Source organism: Nerophis lumbriciformis, linkage group LG08, assembly GCF_033978685.3.
Source record: "Nerophis lumbriciformis linkage group LG08, RoL_Nlum_v2.1, whole genome shotgun sequence".
In the NCBI taxonomy this organism is placed as follows: domain Eukaryota; kingdom Metazoa; phylum Chordata; class Actinopteri; order Syngnathiformes; family Syngnathidae; genus Nerophis; species Nerophis lumbriciformis.
Window position 1 is genome coordinate 56,265,001 of NC_084555.2, and position 17,500 is coordinate 56,282,500.

Here is a 17,500-nt window from a genome sequence, read left to right on the forward strand (position 1 = left end):
ATATCTCACATTCTATATTGTGTTGTACATTATCCTGTTATACCTCACATTCTATATTGTGTTGTACATTATCCTGTTATATCTCACGTTCTATATTGTGTTGTACATTATCCTGTTATATCTCACATTCAATATTGTGTTGTACATTATCCTGTTATATCTCACATTCTATATTGTGTTGTACATTATCCTGTTATATCTCACATTCTATATTGTGTTGTACAATATCCTGTTATATCTCACATTCTATATTGTGTTGTACATTATCCTGTTATACCTCACTTTCTATATTGTGTTGTACATTATCCTGTTATACCTCACATTCTATATTGTGTTGTACATTATCCCGTTATATCTCACATTCTATATTGTGTTGTACATTATCCTGTTATATCTCACATTCTATATTGTGTTGTACATTATCCTGTTATATCTCACGTCGCTACTGGTCCAACGTTTCATAAAAAAAACATGTTAAAAGACAATTTCGTGCCTTGTCTAGATGTTTACCGACATGTATTGTTCATGTTTGAATAACTTTTACTGCAAATGAATATTGGCTCCAACTATCCAATAATAGGTATCGTATCGGCCCTGAAAAAACCCTATCAGTGAAACATCAAAGCGTGCATCACCTGGGGCATGTCACCCAGCTCCTGCAGGGCCGAGGGCGTGGCGGTGGGGGAGTTGCTCTGTTGCAGCAGGTCAGGGAGGTTGCCGTGGTTACCGTGATGGGCGAAACCGTTGCTCTCGGCGTGGCTGCCTCTCCTTCTCTTCTCGTCGGCCTGGCGTGTCCACAAAGAGAGATTGGATGAGAGGGTGAACGTTGTCCGTCATAGCGGATGTCATTCACCTCTCTCACCACCAGGGTGCTGTCCTTGGAGTTACTGTAGGCGTCCCCCAGGGAGTCCTCGCTCAGGCCTCTGTAGGACTCGCCGCTGCTCTGCACAGCTGGCCTGCATATGATTGACAGTTCATTTCAACATGAGCGCGCACACACTGCAGGCATTGCGTAACGCACATGATGCGGGGGATGTCGCTAACGGCGACGGTGCCGTCCTGTCCCACCGTCTCCCCGTCGTCGTCGCTGCTCTCTGACTCCTCGCTGGACGACGAGTAGTCCGTCACCTTCAGCCACCAGGAAGACAAAGACAGACATTGGTTAAATGTAATAAATGATGAATAAATGATTTCTTTGAACATAGTTATTATCATTATTATTTCAATCCATCCATTTTCTACAGCTTGTCCCTTTTGGGGTCGTGGGGGGTGCTGGAGCCTATCTCAGCTGCGTTCATTACTATTAATACATGATGAATAAATGATTTGTTTGTACTTATTTTGTAGTTTATTATCATCAATATTATTATTATTAATAATAAATGGTAAATACATTATGTTGGTGTTTTTATCAACATTATTATTGCTATTAATAACAATAATAAACTATGAATAAATGCTTTGTTTTTATGTATTTGGGTGTTTTATTATTATTACTATTATTATTATATTATTATTATTATTAACGGAATTTAATAATACAATTGATTTTTTTTAACATATTTTGCAGTCATTATTTTTATTATTAATATTATTACTATTAATAAATGGTAAATACATTATTAGTTTTTACTTATTTTGCAGTTTATTATTATCAATATTATTATCATTAATAATAAATGGTAAATACATTATTTTGGTGTTTCCATCAAAATTATTATTTCTATTAATGACAATAATAAACTATGAATAAATGCTTTTTTTTTTACCTATTTGGGTGTTTTATTATTATTAATACTATTATTATGATATTATTATTATGAACGGAATTTAGTAATGCATTTGATTTGTTTAACATATTTTGCAGCAATTATTACTATTATTAAGATCATTACTATTAATAAATTTTAAGTTCATTATTATCAATATTATTATAATAATAATAAATGGTAAATACATTATGTTGTCAAAATTATTATTGCTATTAATAACAATAATAAACTATGAATAAATGCTTTGTTTTTACCAATTTTGGTGTTTTATTATTATTACTATTGTTATTATTAACGGAATTTAATAATACATTTAATTTTTTAAACATATTTTGCAGTTATTATTTTTATTATTAATATTATTACTATTAATAAATGATGAATACATTATTAGTTTTTAATTTTGCAGTTTATTATTATCAATATTATTATTATTAATGATAAATGGTAAATACATTATTTTGTCTTTTTATCAAAATTATTATTGCTATTAACAACAATGATAAACTATGAATAAATGCTTGGTTTTTATGCATTTGAGTGTTTTATTATTTTTACTCTTGTTATTATATTATTACTATTAACGGAATTTAATAATACATTTGATTGTAGTTATTTTGCAGTTATTATTATTATTATTAATATTATTACTATTAATAAATGATGAATACATTATTAGTTTTTAATTATTTTGCAATTTATTATTATCAATATTATTACAATAATAATAAATGGTAAATACATTATGTTGTCAAAATTATTATTGCTATTAATAACAATAATAAACTATGAATAAATGCTTTGTTTTTACCAATTTTGGTGTTTTATTATTATTACTATTGTTATTATTAACGGAATTTAATAATACATTTGATTTTTGTAACATATTTTGCAGTTACTATTTTTATTATTAATATTATTACTATTAATAAATGATGAATACATTATTAGTTTTTAATTTTGCAGTTTATTATTATCAATATTATTATTATTAATGATAAATGGTAAATACATTATTTTGGTGTTTTTATCAAAATTATTATTGCTATTAATAACAATGATAAACTATGAATAAATGCTTTGTTTTTATGCATTTGAGTGTTTTATTATTTTTACTATTGTTATTATATGATTATTATTAACGGAATTTAATAATACATTTGATTTGTTTAAACATATTTTGCAGTTATTATTTTTATTATTAATATTATTACTATTAATAAATGATGAATACATTATTAGTTTTTACTTATTTTGCAGTTTATTATTATCAATATTATTACAATAATAATAAATGGTAAATACATTATGTTGTCAAAATTATTATTGCTATTAATAACAATAATAAACTATGAATAAATGCTTTGTTTTTACCTATTTGGGTGTTTTATTATTAATACTATTATTATTATATTATGATTATTAACATAACTTAATAATACATTTGATTTGTTTTAACATATTTTACAGTTATTATTATTATTAATATCATTACTATTAATAAATGATTAATATATTATTTGTATTACTGGCTGTCTAGTCAAATCAATTCTCCATTCAAATCGATTTTCGCAATATTTTATTTGGCATATAAATGACAAAAAACTATTTTTTAAAACAGGTTACACTTTACAAAAGTTCCTCTTTTGCCTGCTTTTGTCTTTTAAGAAATCGATTTTTGAACATTGTAAATCGATTCAGACTTGTAATGAAAAAAGAATTGCGATTCTCTGTGGCGGCCATCTTGGTCAGGGCAGCGCTGCCATTTAAAGCAATGCCTGTACAATGAAAATGTACATGCATTGCTCATTTTAAAGCGATTTTCATGCAGTTTACTTCATTGTCAACATCACAATGTGAGCTATTCATTTTAGACATATAATTGCAAAAATGATCCAAAAAGTATTTTTACCAATCACATATTCCCACCCCTAAAGACTTTGTATGTGTAAGTAATATACAATTCTAATTATTTGATACTTATTTGTTTTATATCATTTAAAAACATAAATAAATCAAATAAAATAGAATAAAAAGAAGTTTACCTTGACTGGAGGACGACTCCCCTCCTCCACCCTCAGTTCTCTTAGTTCCTTGGCCAGAGCGCTGAGGTCCTGCAGAGGGAAGCAGTCCTTTAGTTTCCCCCACTTTGGGCCTTTTTCAGCTTGCCACATTTCAAGATGCAGGGTGCATAGAAGGACATTTGGTGTCTCCAAAATAGTATTATACAATTCTTATTTTGTAGAGTTGTGTCAGAACAAATAATCGTTTGTTGGAGAACAGAAGTTGTTTTCTGACGGCTCAGAGCAGGCCATGCACATCAAACCTTCTCAAACTACCAAACCATATTGAGAGATGACCGGCAGTTCACACACACACACACACACACCAATGCATACAAATAGATGAGTGTAGGCACGTGTTGCATTGTGTGTGTGTGTGTGTGTGTGTGACTGACCGCAGGTCGGCTCGGTCTGGTAGATTCCCGGATCTCCTCCTGTTTGGACTTTGCCTCCTGATTGGCTCCCGAGGAGGAACCTTCTAGTCTGTTGAGACCTGTCGGAGGAGAAAAAGCTGATTTAACATAATTAAGTACAAAAGTTACATTTGAGAAATGATTAAAGAAACCCAAAATCAGCCATTCTGAATTTGGCCTCCAAACGTGTCTATGAGCTGATATGATGAATCTATTTATTTATTTATACCTTTATTTATTTACTATTAACCTTCCTCTATTAACATGGATTTACACTGAGCAAAAATATAAACCCAACACTTTTGTTTTTGCTCCCATTTTTTCACAAATTCAACTCAAAGATCTAAAACTTTGACTAAACACACAAAAGCGATTGTTCACAAAGCTGTGTTAGTGAGCATTTCTTCTTTGCCGAGATAATCCGTCCCACCTCACAGGTGTGACATATCAAGATGCTGATTAAACAGCATGATTATTGCACAGGTGTGCTTTAGGCCGCCCAACGATTAAAGGTCACTCTGAAATGTGTAGTTTTGCTTTATTGTGTGTCTGTGGGGGGTCAGAAAAGCAGTCTGTCAGAGTTTGTAGGATGCGAATCCCAAGATGCAGAGAAGGCGGAAGGCGTTATACGGGAAAACATGATTTAATGTTCGAAATAAAGTAAAAACACAAACTAGGAACAGGCAAAATGGAAACAGGAACCAGAAAACAGAAAAACTGGAAATAGCAAACGGCTAACAGGATCTGGCTAACAGGAAAACAAGAAGCTAGGAGAAACCAACCGTAAATAGCTATAAGGAACAGCTTACCGCTATGACGACAGCGACAAGGACAGGTAGACACTACAATGACATCGGCAATGACAATCAGGTAGTGATGACAATGATCCAGCCGTGACTGGAGGGTAGGGCAGGTATAAATAGCAGCTGGCTGATTGACACCAGGTGTGGCCAAGTGCCAATCAGCCACAGCTGAGGGGACACAGCACTCAGGGAGACAAGTAGGAAATAAAGACAAAATAAAAGTGCTGGACAGAAAACTAAGACAAACTCAGAGAAAAAACTAAAACACAGTCAAACTGTCAGGGACAAGCCTGACAGTTTTGCTTTATTGTGTGTCTGTGGGGGGGTCAGAAAAGCAGTCAGTATCTGGTGTGAATGTTCATTTCTCTACCATAAGCCGTCTCCAAAGGCGTTTTCAGAGAATTTGGCAGTACATCCAACCGGCCTCACAACCGCAGACCACGTGTAACCACACCAGACCGGGACCTCTTATGGCTTATGGTAGAGAAATGAACATTCAATTCACAGGCAATAGCTCCGGTGGACATTCCTGCAGTGCAACACATCTCCTTCACATGGAGTTGATCCGGTTGTTGATGGTGGAATGTTGGCCCACTCCTCTTCAATGGCTGTGCCAAGTTGCTGGATATTGGCAGGAAGTGGAACACGCTGTCGTATACACCCATCCACGGCATCCCAATATGCTCAATGGGTGACATCTCCGGTAAGTATGCTGGCCATGCAAGAACTGGGATGCTTTCAGCTTCCAGGAATTGTGTACAGATCCTTGCAACATGCATTGTCATGCTGCATCATGACGTCATCGTCTCAGGTGAATGGCACAATAATGGGCCTTAGGATTTGGTCAGGGTATTTCTGTGCATTCCAAATGCCATTAATAATAAGCACTTGCATTCCTTGTCCATAACATACGCCTGCCCATACCATAACAACATGGGCCACTCCCTTCACAACGTTGACATCAACAAAGCGCTCTCCCACATACGCTGTCTGCCACAGTGAAAACCGGGGTTCATCCGTGAAGAAAACACCTCTCCAACGTGCCAGACGCCATCGAAACGTGAGCATTCTCCCACTCAAGTCGGTTACGACCGCGAACTCCCGTCCGATCAAGACCGCAATGAGGATGACGAGCATGCAGATGAGCTTGGTTATGCAAACCAATTGTTGCAGCAGTTGTCCGGGTGGCTGGTCTCAGACGATCATGGAGGTGCACCTGCTGGATGGGGAGGTCCCGGTCTGGTGTGGTTACACGTGGTCTGCGGTTGTGAGGCCGGTTGGATGTACTGCCAAATTCTCTGAAACGCTTTTGGAGACGGCTTACGGTAGAGAAATGAACATTCAATTCACAGGCAATAGCTCCGCAAGTGAAGGTCAACAGAACACTGTCAGACACCAAACACTGCAACACAGGCGTCCCACAGGGTTGCGTTGTATCACCAACACTGTTTACATTGTACACCAATGATTGTAGGACTGTGCACCCTAACAATTATATGGTGAAATTTGCGGACGATACCGTGCTCCTAAGCCTTCTACACAAGGATACGGACCCCTCTGTGTACCAAGACGAGATAGACCTATTTATTAGGTGGTGTGACACTAACCATCTTATTTTAAATGTGACCAAGACACAGGAAATGGTTTTGGATCCGAGGAAAGTGACTGACCATGAGCCAGTGGTCATCAAAAATCAGGAAATCACCCAGGTATCCTCATATAAATATTTAGGGGTTCATATTGATAATCTTCTCTGCTGGAAGACACATATTGACAAACTGTGCAAGAGACTACAACAGAGGCTATATTTTTTGCGAAGATTAAGATTGTACGGCGTAAGCAGCCACATCATGATGATTTTCTACCGTGCCATTGTAGAGAGCATCATTAGATACGGGATCACCTCATGGTTTGGCAACCTAACCGTTAAGCTAAAAAGCAAACTGGCCGGCATGCATAAAACGGCAATGAAAATCGTAGGGAGGAAAGAATATGAGCCTATACAGAGCATCTATGAGCAGGCAGTTAGGAAAAAAGCTAAGAAAATTATTTCCAACTCACAACACCCACTCTTTCCTGAATATGGAACCCTGCCATCAGGGAGAAGACTCCGGGTCCCACTATGCAAATCTAACCGCCTTAAATTATCATTTGTTCCAGCCTCCATTAAGCTGACCAACAATGTGCAATAGAATTTGAATACATAGGTTAGCACTTTTTTAGCACATAGCACTTTAGCACATAGCACTTTAGAACTAAGCACTTTAGCACACAGCACTTTATCCATGAGCTCTAGTGCAATGCACATTGGTACTTTATCTTTATCTCCATACTGTAGAGATTTTATGCCTACATCAAAGTGCCACCTATGTCTATCAAGCTCCATGTTCTGATGTTTAAATGTTAGTTGTATGGTTGTGGTTGTGTCTGTGCTTGTGTTTTTCTTCTGTTGTTTTTGGGTATGTTAAGAAAGCAATGATGCACTGTGCCCAAGACAAATTTCCCCGCGGGGACAATAAAGTTGAACCTTGACCTTGACCTTGACCTTGGACATTCCTGCAGTCAGCAGCTCCCTCAAAACTTGCCACATCTGTGTGATAAAACTGCACACTTCAGCGTGGCACACCTGTGCAATAATCATGCTGTTTAATCAGCATCTTGATATGCCACACCTGTGAGGTGGGACGGATTATCTTGGCAAAGACGAAATGCTCACTAACACAGATTTTGGACAGAATGGTGAACAATATTTGAGAGGAAAAGGTCTTTAGTGTATATGGTAAAAGTTTTACATATTTGAGTTCAACTCATGAAAAATGAGAGCAAAACAAAAGTGTGGCGTTTATATTTTTCCTCATTTCCCTTCAATTTACCTCCTATTTACAGTCATTTACCTTACATTTACCTAAATGTGCCTTATTTTACCTTTTTTTTTTTTTTTTACATTGTCTAACCTTATATCAGGGGTGTCAAACACACTTTAGATGGGGCCCACATGGAGAAAAAATCTACTCCCAAGTGGGCCGGACTGGTAAATGTATGTTACTATTACTTTGGTAAAATCACAGCACGATAACTTCAAAATAAAGACAACTTCAGTTGGTTTTCGTTGTTTAAAAATAGAAGAAGCACATTCTGAAAATGTACAAATCATAATGTTGTTGGGGTTTTTTTACACTTACATGTTGCGGTTATTAGTATTCTATCTTTGTTTGTTATTATTTATACTTTCTGAATAAATGATGTGATAATGTTCACCAGTCAACTCATTGGTGTTACTTTACAATCTATCAAGATAAAAAAATTGTCATGTCTGTGTAATCATGTTTTGTTTTAAGTCATGTTTTGTTTAGTTATAGGACTCTTTAGTTTCTATCTTTTCACTCCCTTGTCTTGTTTCCATGATTACCCCATTAGTTTCACCTGTTCCACGTTTGGACTCATTGTGCACTCTTGATTGTCACCATAGCAACCCATTAGTTTTCAACTGTCACGTCACGCACCTGTTTCACGTCTTGAGTCACGCACCTGTTTTCGTTAATCATGTCTGTAGTATTTAAGTTCAGTGTTTTTCAGTTTGTCTTTCTGACGACCTCACCACATTTATGCTCTGTCCATTCTTTCCATGTCCATTCCTCAAGCAACTATTTTTGTCCAAGCCAAGTAAGTTTTTGTTCCTTGTTTATAGTCTTTTTGGTTTCATAGTTTGTTCTCCGCCATTGTGCGTGTTTTTCGTTTGTACTTTTTTGCTATAGTCTTTTGGTTTCATAGTTTATTCTCCGCCACTGTGCGCGCTTTTCGTTTGCACTTTTTTTTTGATATAATAAATAAATCATGTACCTTCATTCCCGTCTCGCCCGTGCCAACTTTCCGTTGCATCCCGGAAAAGCAAACACCCAAGACCAAGTCATGACAAAAATCAAATTACAAGATATTATTTATGTAGTTTGCTCATTTTCCTGGACTGGTGCACTAGCATCATGTGCTTCATTTATTTGTTGTACATATGTAGCATCATCTACACAGATACAAAGAATTGCTATTGTGACATCTAGTGGACACATTTAGAACAGCAGTTTCTTTCATTCCAAAATTCCGGCTCATTTTTGTACTTAGCAAAGTCATCTCGCGGGCCGGATAAAACCTATTTGCAGGCCTAATTCGGCCCACGGGACATAAGTTTGACACCTCTGCCTTATGGTAACAGTTATTTATCTTAAATTTACCTAAATGCAACTTCTTTTACCTCTTTTTTCACATCCTCTTACTTTATATTAACACTTATTTATCTTAAATGTACCTTATTTTACAAACCCTGTTTCCATATGAGTTGGGAAATTGTGTCAGATGTAAATATAAACGGAATACAATGATTTGCAAATCCTTTTCAAGCCATATTCAGTTGAATATGCTACAAAGACAACATATTTGATGTTCAAACTGATAAACATTTTTTTTTTTGCAAATAATCATTAACTTTAGAATTTGATGGCAGCAACACGTGACAAAGAAGTTGGGAAAGGTGGCAATAAATACTGATAAAGTTGAGGAATGCTCATCAAACACTTATTTGGAACATCCCACAGGTGTGCAGGCTAATTGGGAACAGGTGGGTGCCATGATTGGGTATAAAAGTAGATTCCATGAAATGCTCAGTCATTCACAAACAAGGATGGGGCGAGGGTCACCACTTTGTCAACAAATGCCTGAGCAAATTGTTGAACAGTTTAAGAAAAACCTTTCTCAACCAGTTATTGCAAGGAATTTAGGGATTTCACCATCTACGCTCCGTAATATCATCAAAAGGTTCAGAGAATCTGGAGAAATCACTCCACGTAAGCGGAGACCCCCGGACTGTTGAAGGACTGAAGCTCTACATAAAACAAGAATGGGAAAAAAATTCCACTTTCAAAGCTTCAACAATTAGTTTCCTCAGTTCCCAAACGTTTACTGAGTGTTGTTAAAAGGAAAGGCCATGTAACACAGTGGTGAACATGCCCTTTGCCAACTTCTTTGGCACGTGTTGCAGCCATGAAATTCTAAGTTAATTATTATTTGCAAAAAAATAATAAAGTTTATGAGTTTGACCATCAGATATGTTGTCTTTGTAGCATACTCAACTGAATATGGCTTGAAAAGGATTTGCAAATCATTGTATTCCGTTTATATTTACATCTAACACAATTTCCCAACTCATATGGAAACAGGGTTTGTACAAATATTCACTTTTGTTTACCTCTTTTTTTAACTTTTGTTACCTTGTATTTACCTTCAATGTATCTTCTTTTACCTTCCATTTACCTTATATTTAACATCTATTTACCTTAATCTATCATCTGTTTACCTTGTATTTGTCATGTCTGTGTGATCATGTTTTTGTTTTAGTCATGTTCGGTTTTGTTTTTGGACTTTTTGTGCACTTTTGTTTTGTCACCATAGCAACCATTAGTTTTCACCTGTCACGTCACGCACCTGTTTCACGTCTTGAGTCACGCACCTGCTTTCACTAATCATGTCTATAGTATTTAAGTTCATTCTTTTCAGTTTGTCGTTCTGACGACATCCCACAATCATGCTCTACACACTCTTCATCCCCTTAGATCCTGCTTCATGTCCCATGCCAAAGTAAGTTTTTGTTCCATGTTTATAGTCTTTTTGGTTTCACAGTTTGTTCTCCACCATTGTGCGCGCCTTTTGTTTACTTCCTTTTTTTTGTAGTTATAGTGTTTAAATAAAAATGTACTTACATTCCCGTCTCGCCCGAGCCAACTTTCCGTTGCATCCCGGAAAAGCAAACACCCAGGACCAAGTCTTGACAGTATTTACCCCATTTACCTCTGTTTTATTTTTTTAAAATCTTTTTTTAACTTGTTGTACCTTCTTTTAACTTTTTAAACTTTTTATTTACTATTGTCTACCTTTTTTTACCTGAAATGTGTCTTCTTTTTACCTTTTATTTACGTTATATTGACTTTACCATGCATTGATTAACGTGGACTTACCATTTAGTGGTCAATTGTAGGGAATATGTACTGTACTGTGCAATCTACTAATAAAAGTTTCAATCACTTTCTTTTACCTTCTATTTATTTTGGTTTCCTTTCTATTTAACCTTGTTAGCCTTCAATTTACCTTTTTTTTTTTTTTTTTTTTTACCTTTGTATTGGCCCATTCCACTCAAAGAAGGTGAAAATAATGATCGGGGTGGAGTTCCTCTACCTTTTTGCAGCTATAAAAGTCTTCTTCATCAACAAGAGTGTGTACCTCTCCTCTCCACCGAGCCTCCCTGGGACGATGGCGAGGAAGAAGAAGACGAGTTGGAGGAGGTTCTTTGCAACATGGCGTCCAGAGAGAGCTCGGAGCGTCGCAGGTCTGGGTTACTAGCAAAGGAGAAAGAATAAAACATATTGAAAATGTTTGTAAATTTATACGATAACTTAAAAAGTGCAAACGCTTGGTTGCAGACGGCCACAATGCCCTCCACCAGGCAGGATAGAGCAGAGGTGAGAGTAAGTCAGTCTGAAGTCTTTAATCCCAAGTCTCAAGTCATTGACTTCATATTCTTGAGTCAATATCAAGTATTTATAGCCACTAAAATACATGTCATGTATTTACCTTTTGTCAAATCGTTTACAAAAGATAAACATGGTAGGATATAGGCTACTCGGAGCTAGCAGCTACACAACAGCTAAGCACACAATAGCACACAAGCTACACATACATTGATCAATAAAAAAAAACAACAGAAAATTGTCAATATAAAGAAGTATCAGATCATTATGGTTGTGTATTACTTACACCTACACAGTCTCCAGGGCAGAAACTTAATCGAAAGTATCCAGTAACAAACGTGTCCACATCATTCAATTCAGAGTGCCATGAGCTTAACTTCATGAATGATCGTGTCACCAATAAAACAATTACCACTCCACTTAAACATAAGTCCATTACAGACGGTTTATAATAAATAGGTGAGTGTTTTTCATACCTACCTTTGTTCTCTCTCTGACTCGCTTGACCTGATCTAACCTTTATGACTCCACACTACTAAATGATACAAGTATGTGATCGTGTTGGTTTAAGATCAATTTCTGCCAATGCTTCAATATCGGTTTCATATTGGAAGTGAAAAAGTTGTATCGAACACATTAACCCAGTGATTCTCAAACTTATTTTGTCATCCCCCACTTTGGACAAGGGGGAGTTTTCAAGCCCCACCTGCCCCCATCGCCCCAACAGAACGCTAATGCCAAGCTTAACATTTTCAAATTTATCAAGTTGTATACATTCAAACTCAATAACATAAAATAACATCAAGTTCAATGATAAATAAAATAACTGTGCAGCTGTGGTACAACTTGCATCAAGTTCAATAATAAATAAAATAACTTCCATCAAGTTCAATAATAAATCAAAAAAAGTGTTATAACTTGCATCAAGTTCAATAATAAAAAAAAAAAAGTGTTATAACTTGCATCACGTTCAATAATTAATCAAAAAAAGTGTTATAACTTGCATCAAGTTCAATAATAAATAAAACAAAAGTGTTATAACTTGCATCAAGTTCAATAATAAATCAAAAAAAGTGTTATAACTTGCATCAAGTTCAATAATAAATCAAATAAAAGTGTTATAACTTGCATCAAGTTCAATAATAAATCAAAAAAAGTGTTATAACTTGCATCAAGTTCAATAATAAATAAAACAAAAGTGTTATAACTTGCATCAAGTTCAATAATAAATCAAATAACTTGCATCAAGTTCAATAATAAATAAAAAAAAGTGTTATAACTTGCATCACGTTCAATAATAAATCAAAAAAAGTGTTATAACTTGCATCAAGTTCAATAATAAATCAAATAAAAGTGTTATAACTTGCATCAAGTTCAATAATAAATCAAAAAAAGTGTTATAAATTGCATCAAGTTCAATAATAAATTTAAAAAAGTGTTATAACTTGCATCAAGTTCAATAATAAATCAAAAAAAGTGTTATAACTTGCATCATGTTCAATAATAAATCAAAAAAAGTGTTATAACTTGCATCAAGTTCAATAATAAATCAAATAAAAGTGTTATAACTTGCATCAAGTTCAATAATAAATCAAATAACTTGCATCAAGTTCAATAATAAATCAACAAAAGTGTTATAACTTGCATCAAGTTCAATAATAAATAAAACAAAAGTGTTATAACTTGCATCAAGTTCAATAATAAATCAAAAAAAGTGTTATAACTTGCATCAAGTTCAATAATAAATCAAATAACTTGCATCAAGTTCAATAATAAATACAATAAAAGTGCCACTTTGCAATCTTTGCAAAAAAAAAAAGGAGGAGCTATGCATTTGCAAGACAGGGCAAGTGACAGCACTTTCCCCCGGGAGAGCCACCTTGCTTCACTGTGAAACAGCACGGCTGTATGATCAGCTCCCATTTCCTCACACAGTGCAGAGAACAGTCGCACTTTCAGTGGTCGTGTTTTGATCAAATTTACCGCGCTCACAACATCTGTTAAAACCTCATTGAGTTCGGGGCTGAGCTGCCTTGACGCGAGTGCTTCCCGGTGAATGACACAGTGTGTGCCCGTCACATTTTTGTTTCTCTGCAGGCGCTGGCTCTGGCTCGACGACCTTTGAGGTGCGAGTCACAAATGTATATATTTGTGTAATTGTGATCCACACATTAGCCTGCTACCCATCCGCGCGAAAGTTTGTTCCGCTTAGCCCCGCCCCCATTAGTTACTGTTGCTATGTCTGTCAAACTTTCGCTCGTACCGAGAAATATAAAGCCTACAGTAAAAATAAGTACCGGTAATTTCCATTTATTTATATAGCGGATTTCACAGACAGAATCACAAAGTGATTTACAGTGTGTATAGAAAATGAAAGCATAGTAAAAAAAATAATCTAAGAATATAATAATAAAAAACATTTTTTAAGTGAAATTTCCTCCCGTTCCTCGCGCCCCACCTGTCATGTCTCTATTCCCCACCAGTGGGGCGCGCCCCACACTTTGAGAAACGCTGCATTAACCAAATTCGTCAAGTCTTTTCAAGTGGTCAGATTACAGCCCGAGTGATTGATGTCAAAGTCAAAAGTCCAGTCGCAAGTCTGATGATACAAAGCCCAACAGCAGTGAAGTTGTCACGTTGTGTAAATGGTCAATAAAAAGAGAATACAACAAATCCTTTTCAACTTATATTCAATTGAATAGACTGCAAAGACAAGATATTCAACGTTCAAACTGATAAACTTTGTTATTTTTGGCAAATATTAGCTCATTTGAAATTTGACGCCTGCAACATATTTCGAAAAAGCTGGCACAAGTGGCAAAAAAGAGTGAGAAAGTTGAGGAATGCTCATCAAAGACTTATTTGGAACATCCCACAGGTGAACAGGCTAATTGGGAACAGGTGGGTGCCATGATTGGGTATAAAAGCAGCTTCCACGAAATGCTCAGTCATTCACAAACAAGGACGGGGGCGAGGGTCACCACTTTGTCAACAAATGCGTGAGCTAATTGTTTAAGAACAACATTTCTCAAGCAAGGAATTTAGGGATTTCACCATCTACGCTCCGTAATATCATCAAAAGGTTCAGAGAATCTGGAGAAATCACTGCACGTAAGCCATGATATTACACACCTTGGATCCCTCAGGCGGTACTGCATCAAAAAGCGACATCAGTGTGTAAAGGATATCACCACATGGGCTCAGGAACACTTCGGAAAACCACTGTCAGTAACTACAGTTGGTCGCTACATCTGTAAGTGCAAGTTAAAACTCTACTATGCAAAGCCAAAGCCATTTATCAACAACACCCAGAAACGTCGTTGGTTACGCTGGGCCCGATGGACTGATGCAAAGTGTAATAGTGTTTTGTGGTCTGACGAGTCCACATTTCAAATTGTTTTTGCAAACTGTGGACGTCGTGTCCTCCGGACCAAAGAGGAAAAGAACCATCCGGATTGTTCTAGGGTGAAAGTGTAGAAGGCAGCATGTGTGATGGTATGGGGGTGTATTAGTGGCCAAGACATGGGTAACTTACACATCTGTGAAGGCACCATTAATGCTGAAAGGTACATACAGCTTTTGGAGCAACATATGTTGCCATCCAAGCAACGTTATCATGGACGCCCCTGCTTATTTCAGCAAGACAATGCCAAGCCACGTGTTACAACAGCGTGGCTACGGAGTAAAAGAGTGTGGGTACTAGACTGGCCTGCATTGAAAATGTGTGGTGCAATATGAATGCTAAAATATGAGAAGGGAGACTGTTGAACAACTTAAGCTGTACATCAAGCAAGAATGGGAAAGAATTCCACTTCAAAAATGTGTCTCCTCAGTTCCCAAACCTTTACTGAGTGTTGTTAAAAGGAAAGGCCATGTAACACACATGTGTTGCTGCCATTAAATTCTAAGTTAATGATTATTTGCACACAAAAAAAGAAGTTTCTCAGTTTGAACGTTAAATATCTTGTCTTTGCAGTCTATTCAATTGAATATAAGTTGAAAAGGATTTGTTGTTATTGACCATTTACACAACGTGACAACTTCACTGCTTTTAGGTTTGGTATTTTCAAGGTGAGTCCAACCAAACCTGAGTTATAATAAGAGAAATGAAAGCAGACTGTCATGAACTTTAACCTTGCTCGTGTGAATGGAGAACCTGTGCGAGGACCTGGACCGACTCCTCCATTAGGGGAGTTCTTCCTGACCATGGCTGGGGAGATGGACGTGTTCCTTTGTGGGATCTGAACACACAAAAGCACAACACAGTGGAAGTAGAATTGATGTTTCCTGATGATTGACAGACAGTCTTACCGATTGCGCTTCTCGGACTTTGGGCGGGAGGTCTTCCTCTCTCAGCCGGGCCGTTCTGTCCCTTTCTGCACCACCACGCTCCTCCCTCGCAGTGACTTCTGCACCACCACGCTCCTCCCTCACAGTCACGCCCAGCGCCGATGTTTGCGTGTCGGATGTCGGGTCGGAGTTTTGCCGGGGAATATCGGGCCTGGGCGAGCCCCCGCCCTCGCTCTGTGTGGAAGCCGTTTGGTCCTGCAGAGACTGTGACCCGGACATGGAGCCGGCTTGGGTCTTGACAGGGATCAAGTGGGCCATCTGTGGCACGGAGAGAGAGAGAGAGAAAACAATGGAGGATGGATCCGGGAAGGCGATGTAGCAAAAGGCACAAAATGGCAAGCATTTTTCCACTGCACAGAACCCACTCAGCTCCAACATGTTTTGTATTAATGGAGGAAAAACATGTTGCATCGCTAGGGGTGTCACTTGGAAACTACACCCTAAAGGACCTCGAATACGCCGATGACACCACCCTGTTCAGTGAGACCGCTGACCAGCTCAGGGAGGCCCTCGGTGTGTTTGATGAGGAGACCAAACAGCTCGGCCTGAAAATCAGCTGGTCCAAAACCGAACTCGTGCATATCGGCGATGCACCAGACCCAGCACCCTTCTTATTTGAGGATACCCCTGTCCACTTTGTCCCTACCATCAGATACCTCGGCTCGACAGTCACCAACACCGGCGACCTCAAACGAGAGGTGGACCGCCGTCGCGCCCTTGCAGCCTCCGTCATGCGACACCGGCACATATCTCGGGACACCAAGTTGAGGGTCTACAATTCCTCTGTCATCTCTGTCCTTCTGTACGGCTCGGAAACATGGCCACTGAATAACATCCTGGCGGCCAGGCTAGATGGCTTTGATTCCAGAGCCCTCAGGAGGATAGAAGGCATCACGTGGAGCCAGCATGTCACCAACAAGACCCTAAGAGAGCTAACCCAACAGCTCCCAGCCTCTCGCCTCGCAGCAATGCGGCGAGTGCGCTGGTATGGCCATGTCATCCGCCTGCCGGGGGAACACCCCACGCGCAAAATCCTGGACTTCAACCCGCAGCGAGCTGGCTGGAGACGCCCTAGAGGCGCCCCCAGGACTCGCTGGCTGGATGTATTAGCCCAGGACCTTAAGGCCTGCAATGTGACTATGGCACAAGCTCAACACCTTGCCCACAACAGACCCAGATGGAGAGACCTGGTTGCTATAGTCGGCTCTACGCGCCCTGAAGTGCAAGAGGACTAATGATAATGAAAATGAAAATGAAATCGCTAGCAAACAACAACAATGGATGACCAGGAGGCCTTTATCCACAGGGAGACTGAGGGCAGCAACAAAGAGGAGCACTGCAGCAAGTGGAAACTGAGACTGAGTGTATAAAAAGTAGGTTTCATTTGGATATTGACTAGACGATGAATCAGAATCAGAATCGTTTTCATTGCCATTGTTTGAGAACGGGTTCACAAACTAGGAATTGTTCTTGGTGCAACATAAAAGACATAGAACACAGATTTGGTAATAACAAGAGCTGTAACTGAGCTATCAGATCTTGTTCTAGACTTAGAAGGAATTCAAGGAGCTACTGTTAGGAGGTATT

At 37.8% G+C, this 17,500-nt stretch overlaps 1 protein-coding gene across 1 annotated transcript in view; it reads right to left on the bottom strand.

Annotated features, from left to right (window-relative positions):
- The window catches only part of tnika (TRAF2 and NCK interacting kinase a), a 227,707-nt gene that overhangs the window by 34,098 nt on the left and 176,109 nt on the right, over positions 1–17,500 (bottom strand). Inside the window, exons 18-25 of the mRNA XM_061969225.1 lie at positions 15,893–16,171; positions 15,698–15,804; positions 11,316–11,431; positions 4,231–4,328; positions 3,818–3,886; positions 1,022–1,128; positions 854–956; positions 636–785 (exon numbers count right to left, since the gene is read on the bottom strand). Of these exons, the coding sequence (XP_061825209.1) occupies positions 636–785; positions 854–956; positions 1,022–1,128; positions 3,818–3,886; positions 4,231–4,328; positions 11,316–11,431; positions 15,698–15,804; positions 15,893–16,171 (1,029 nt within the window). The remainder of the gene's footprint in view (positions 1–635; positions 786–853; positions 957–1,021; positions 1,129–3,817; positions 3,887–4,230; positions 4,329–11,315; positions 11,432–15,697; positions 15,805–15,892; positions 16,172–17,500) is intronic.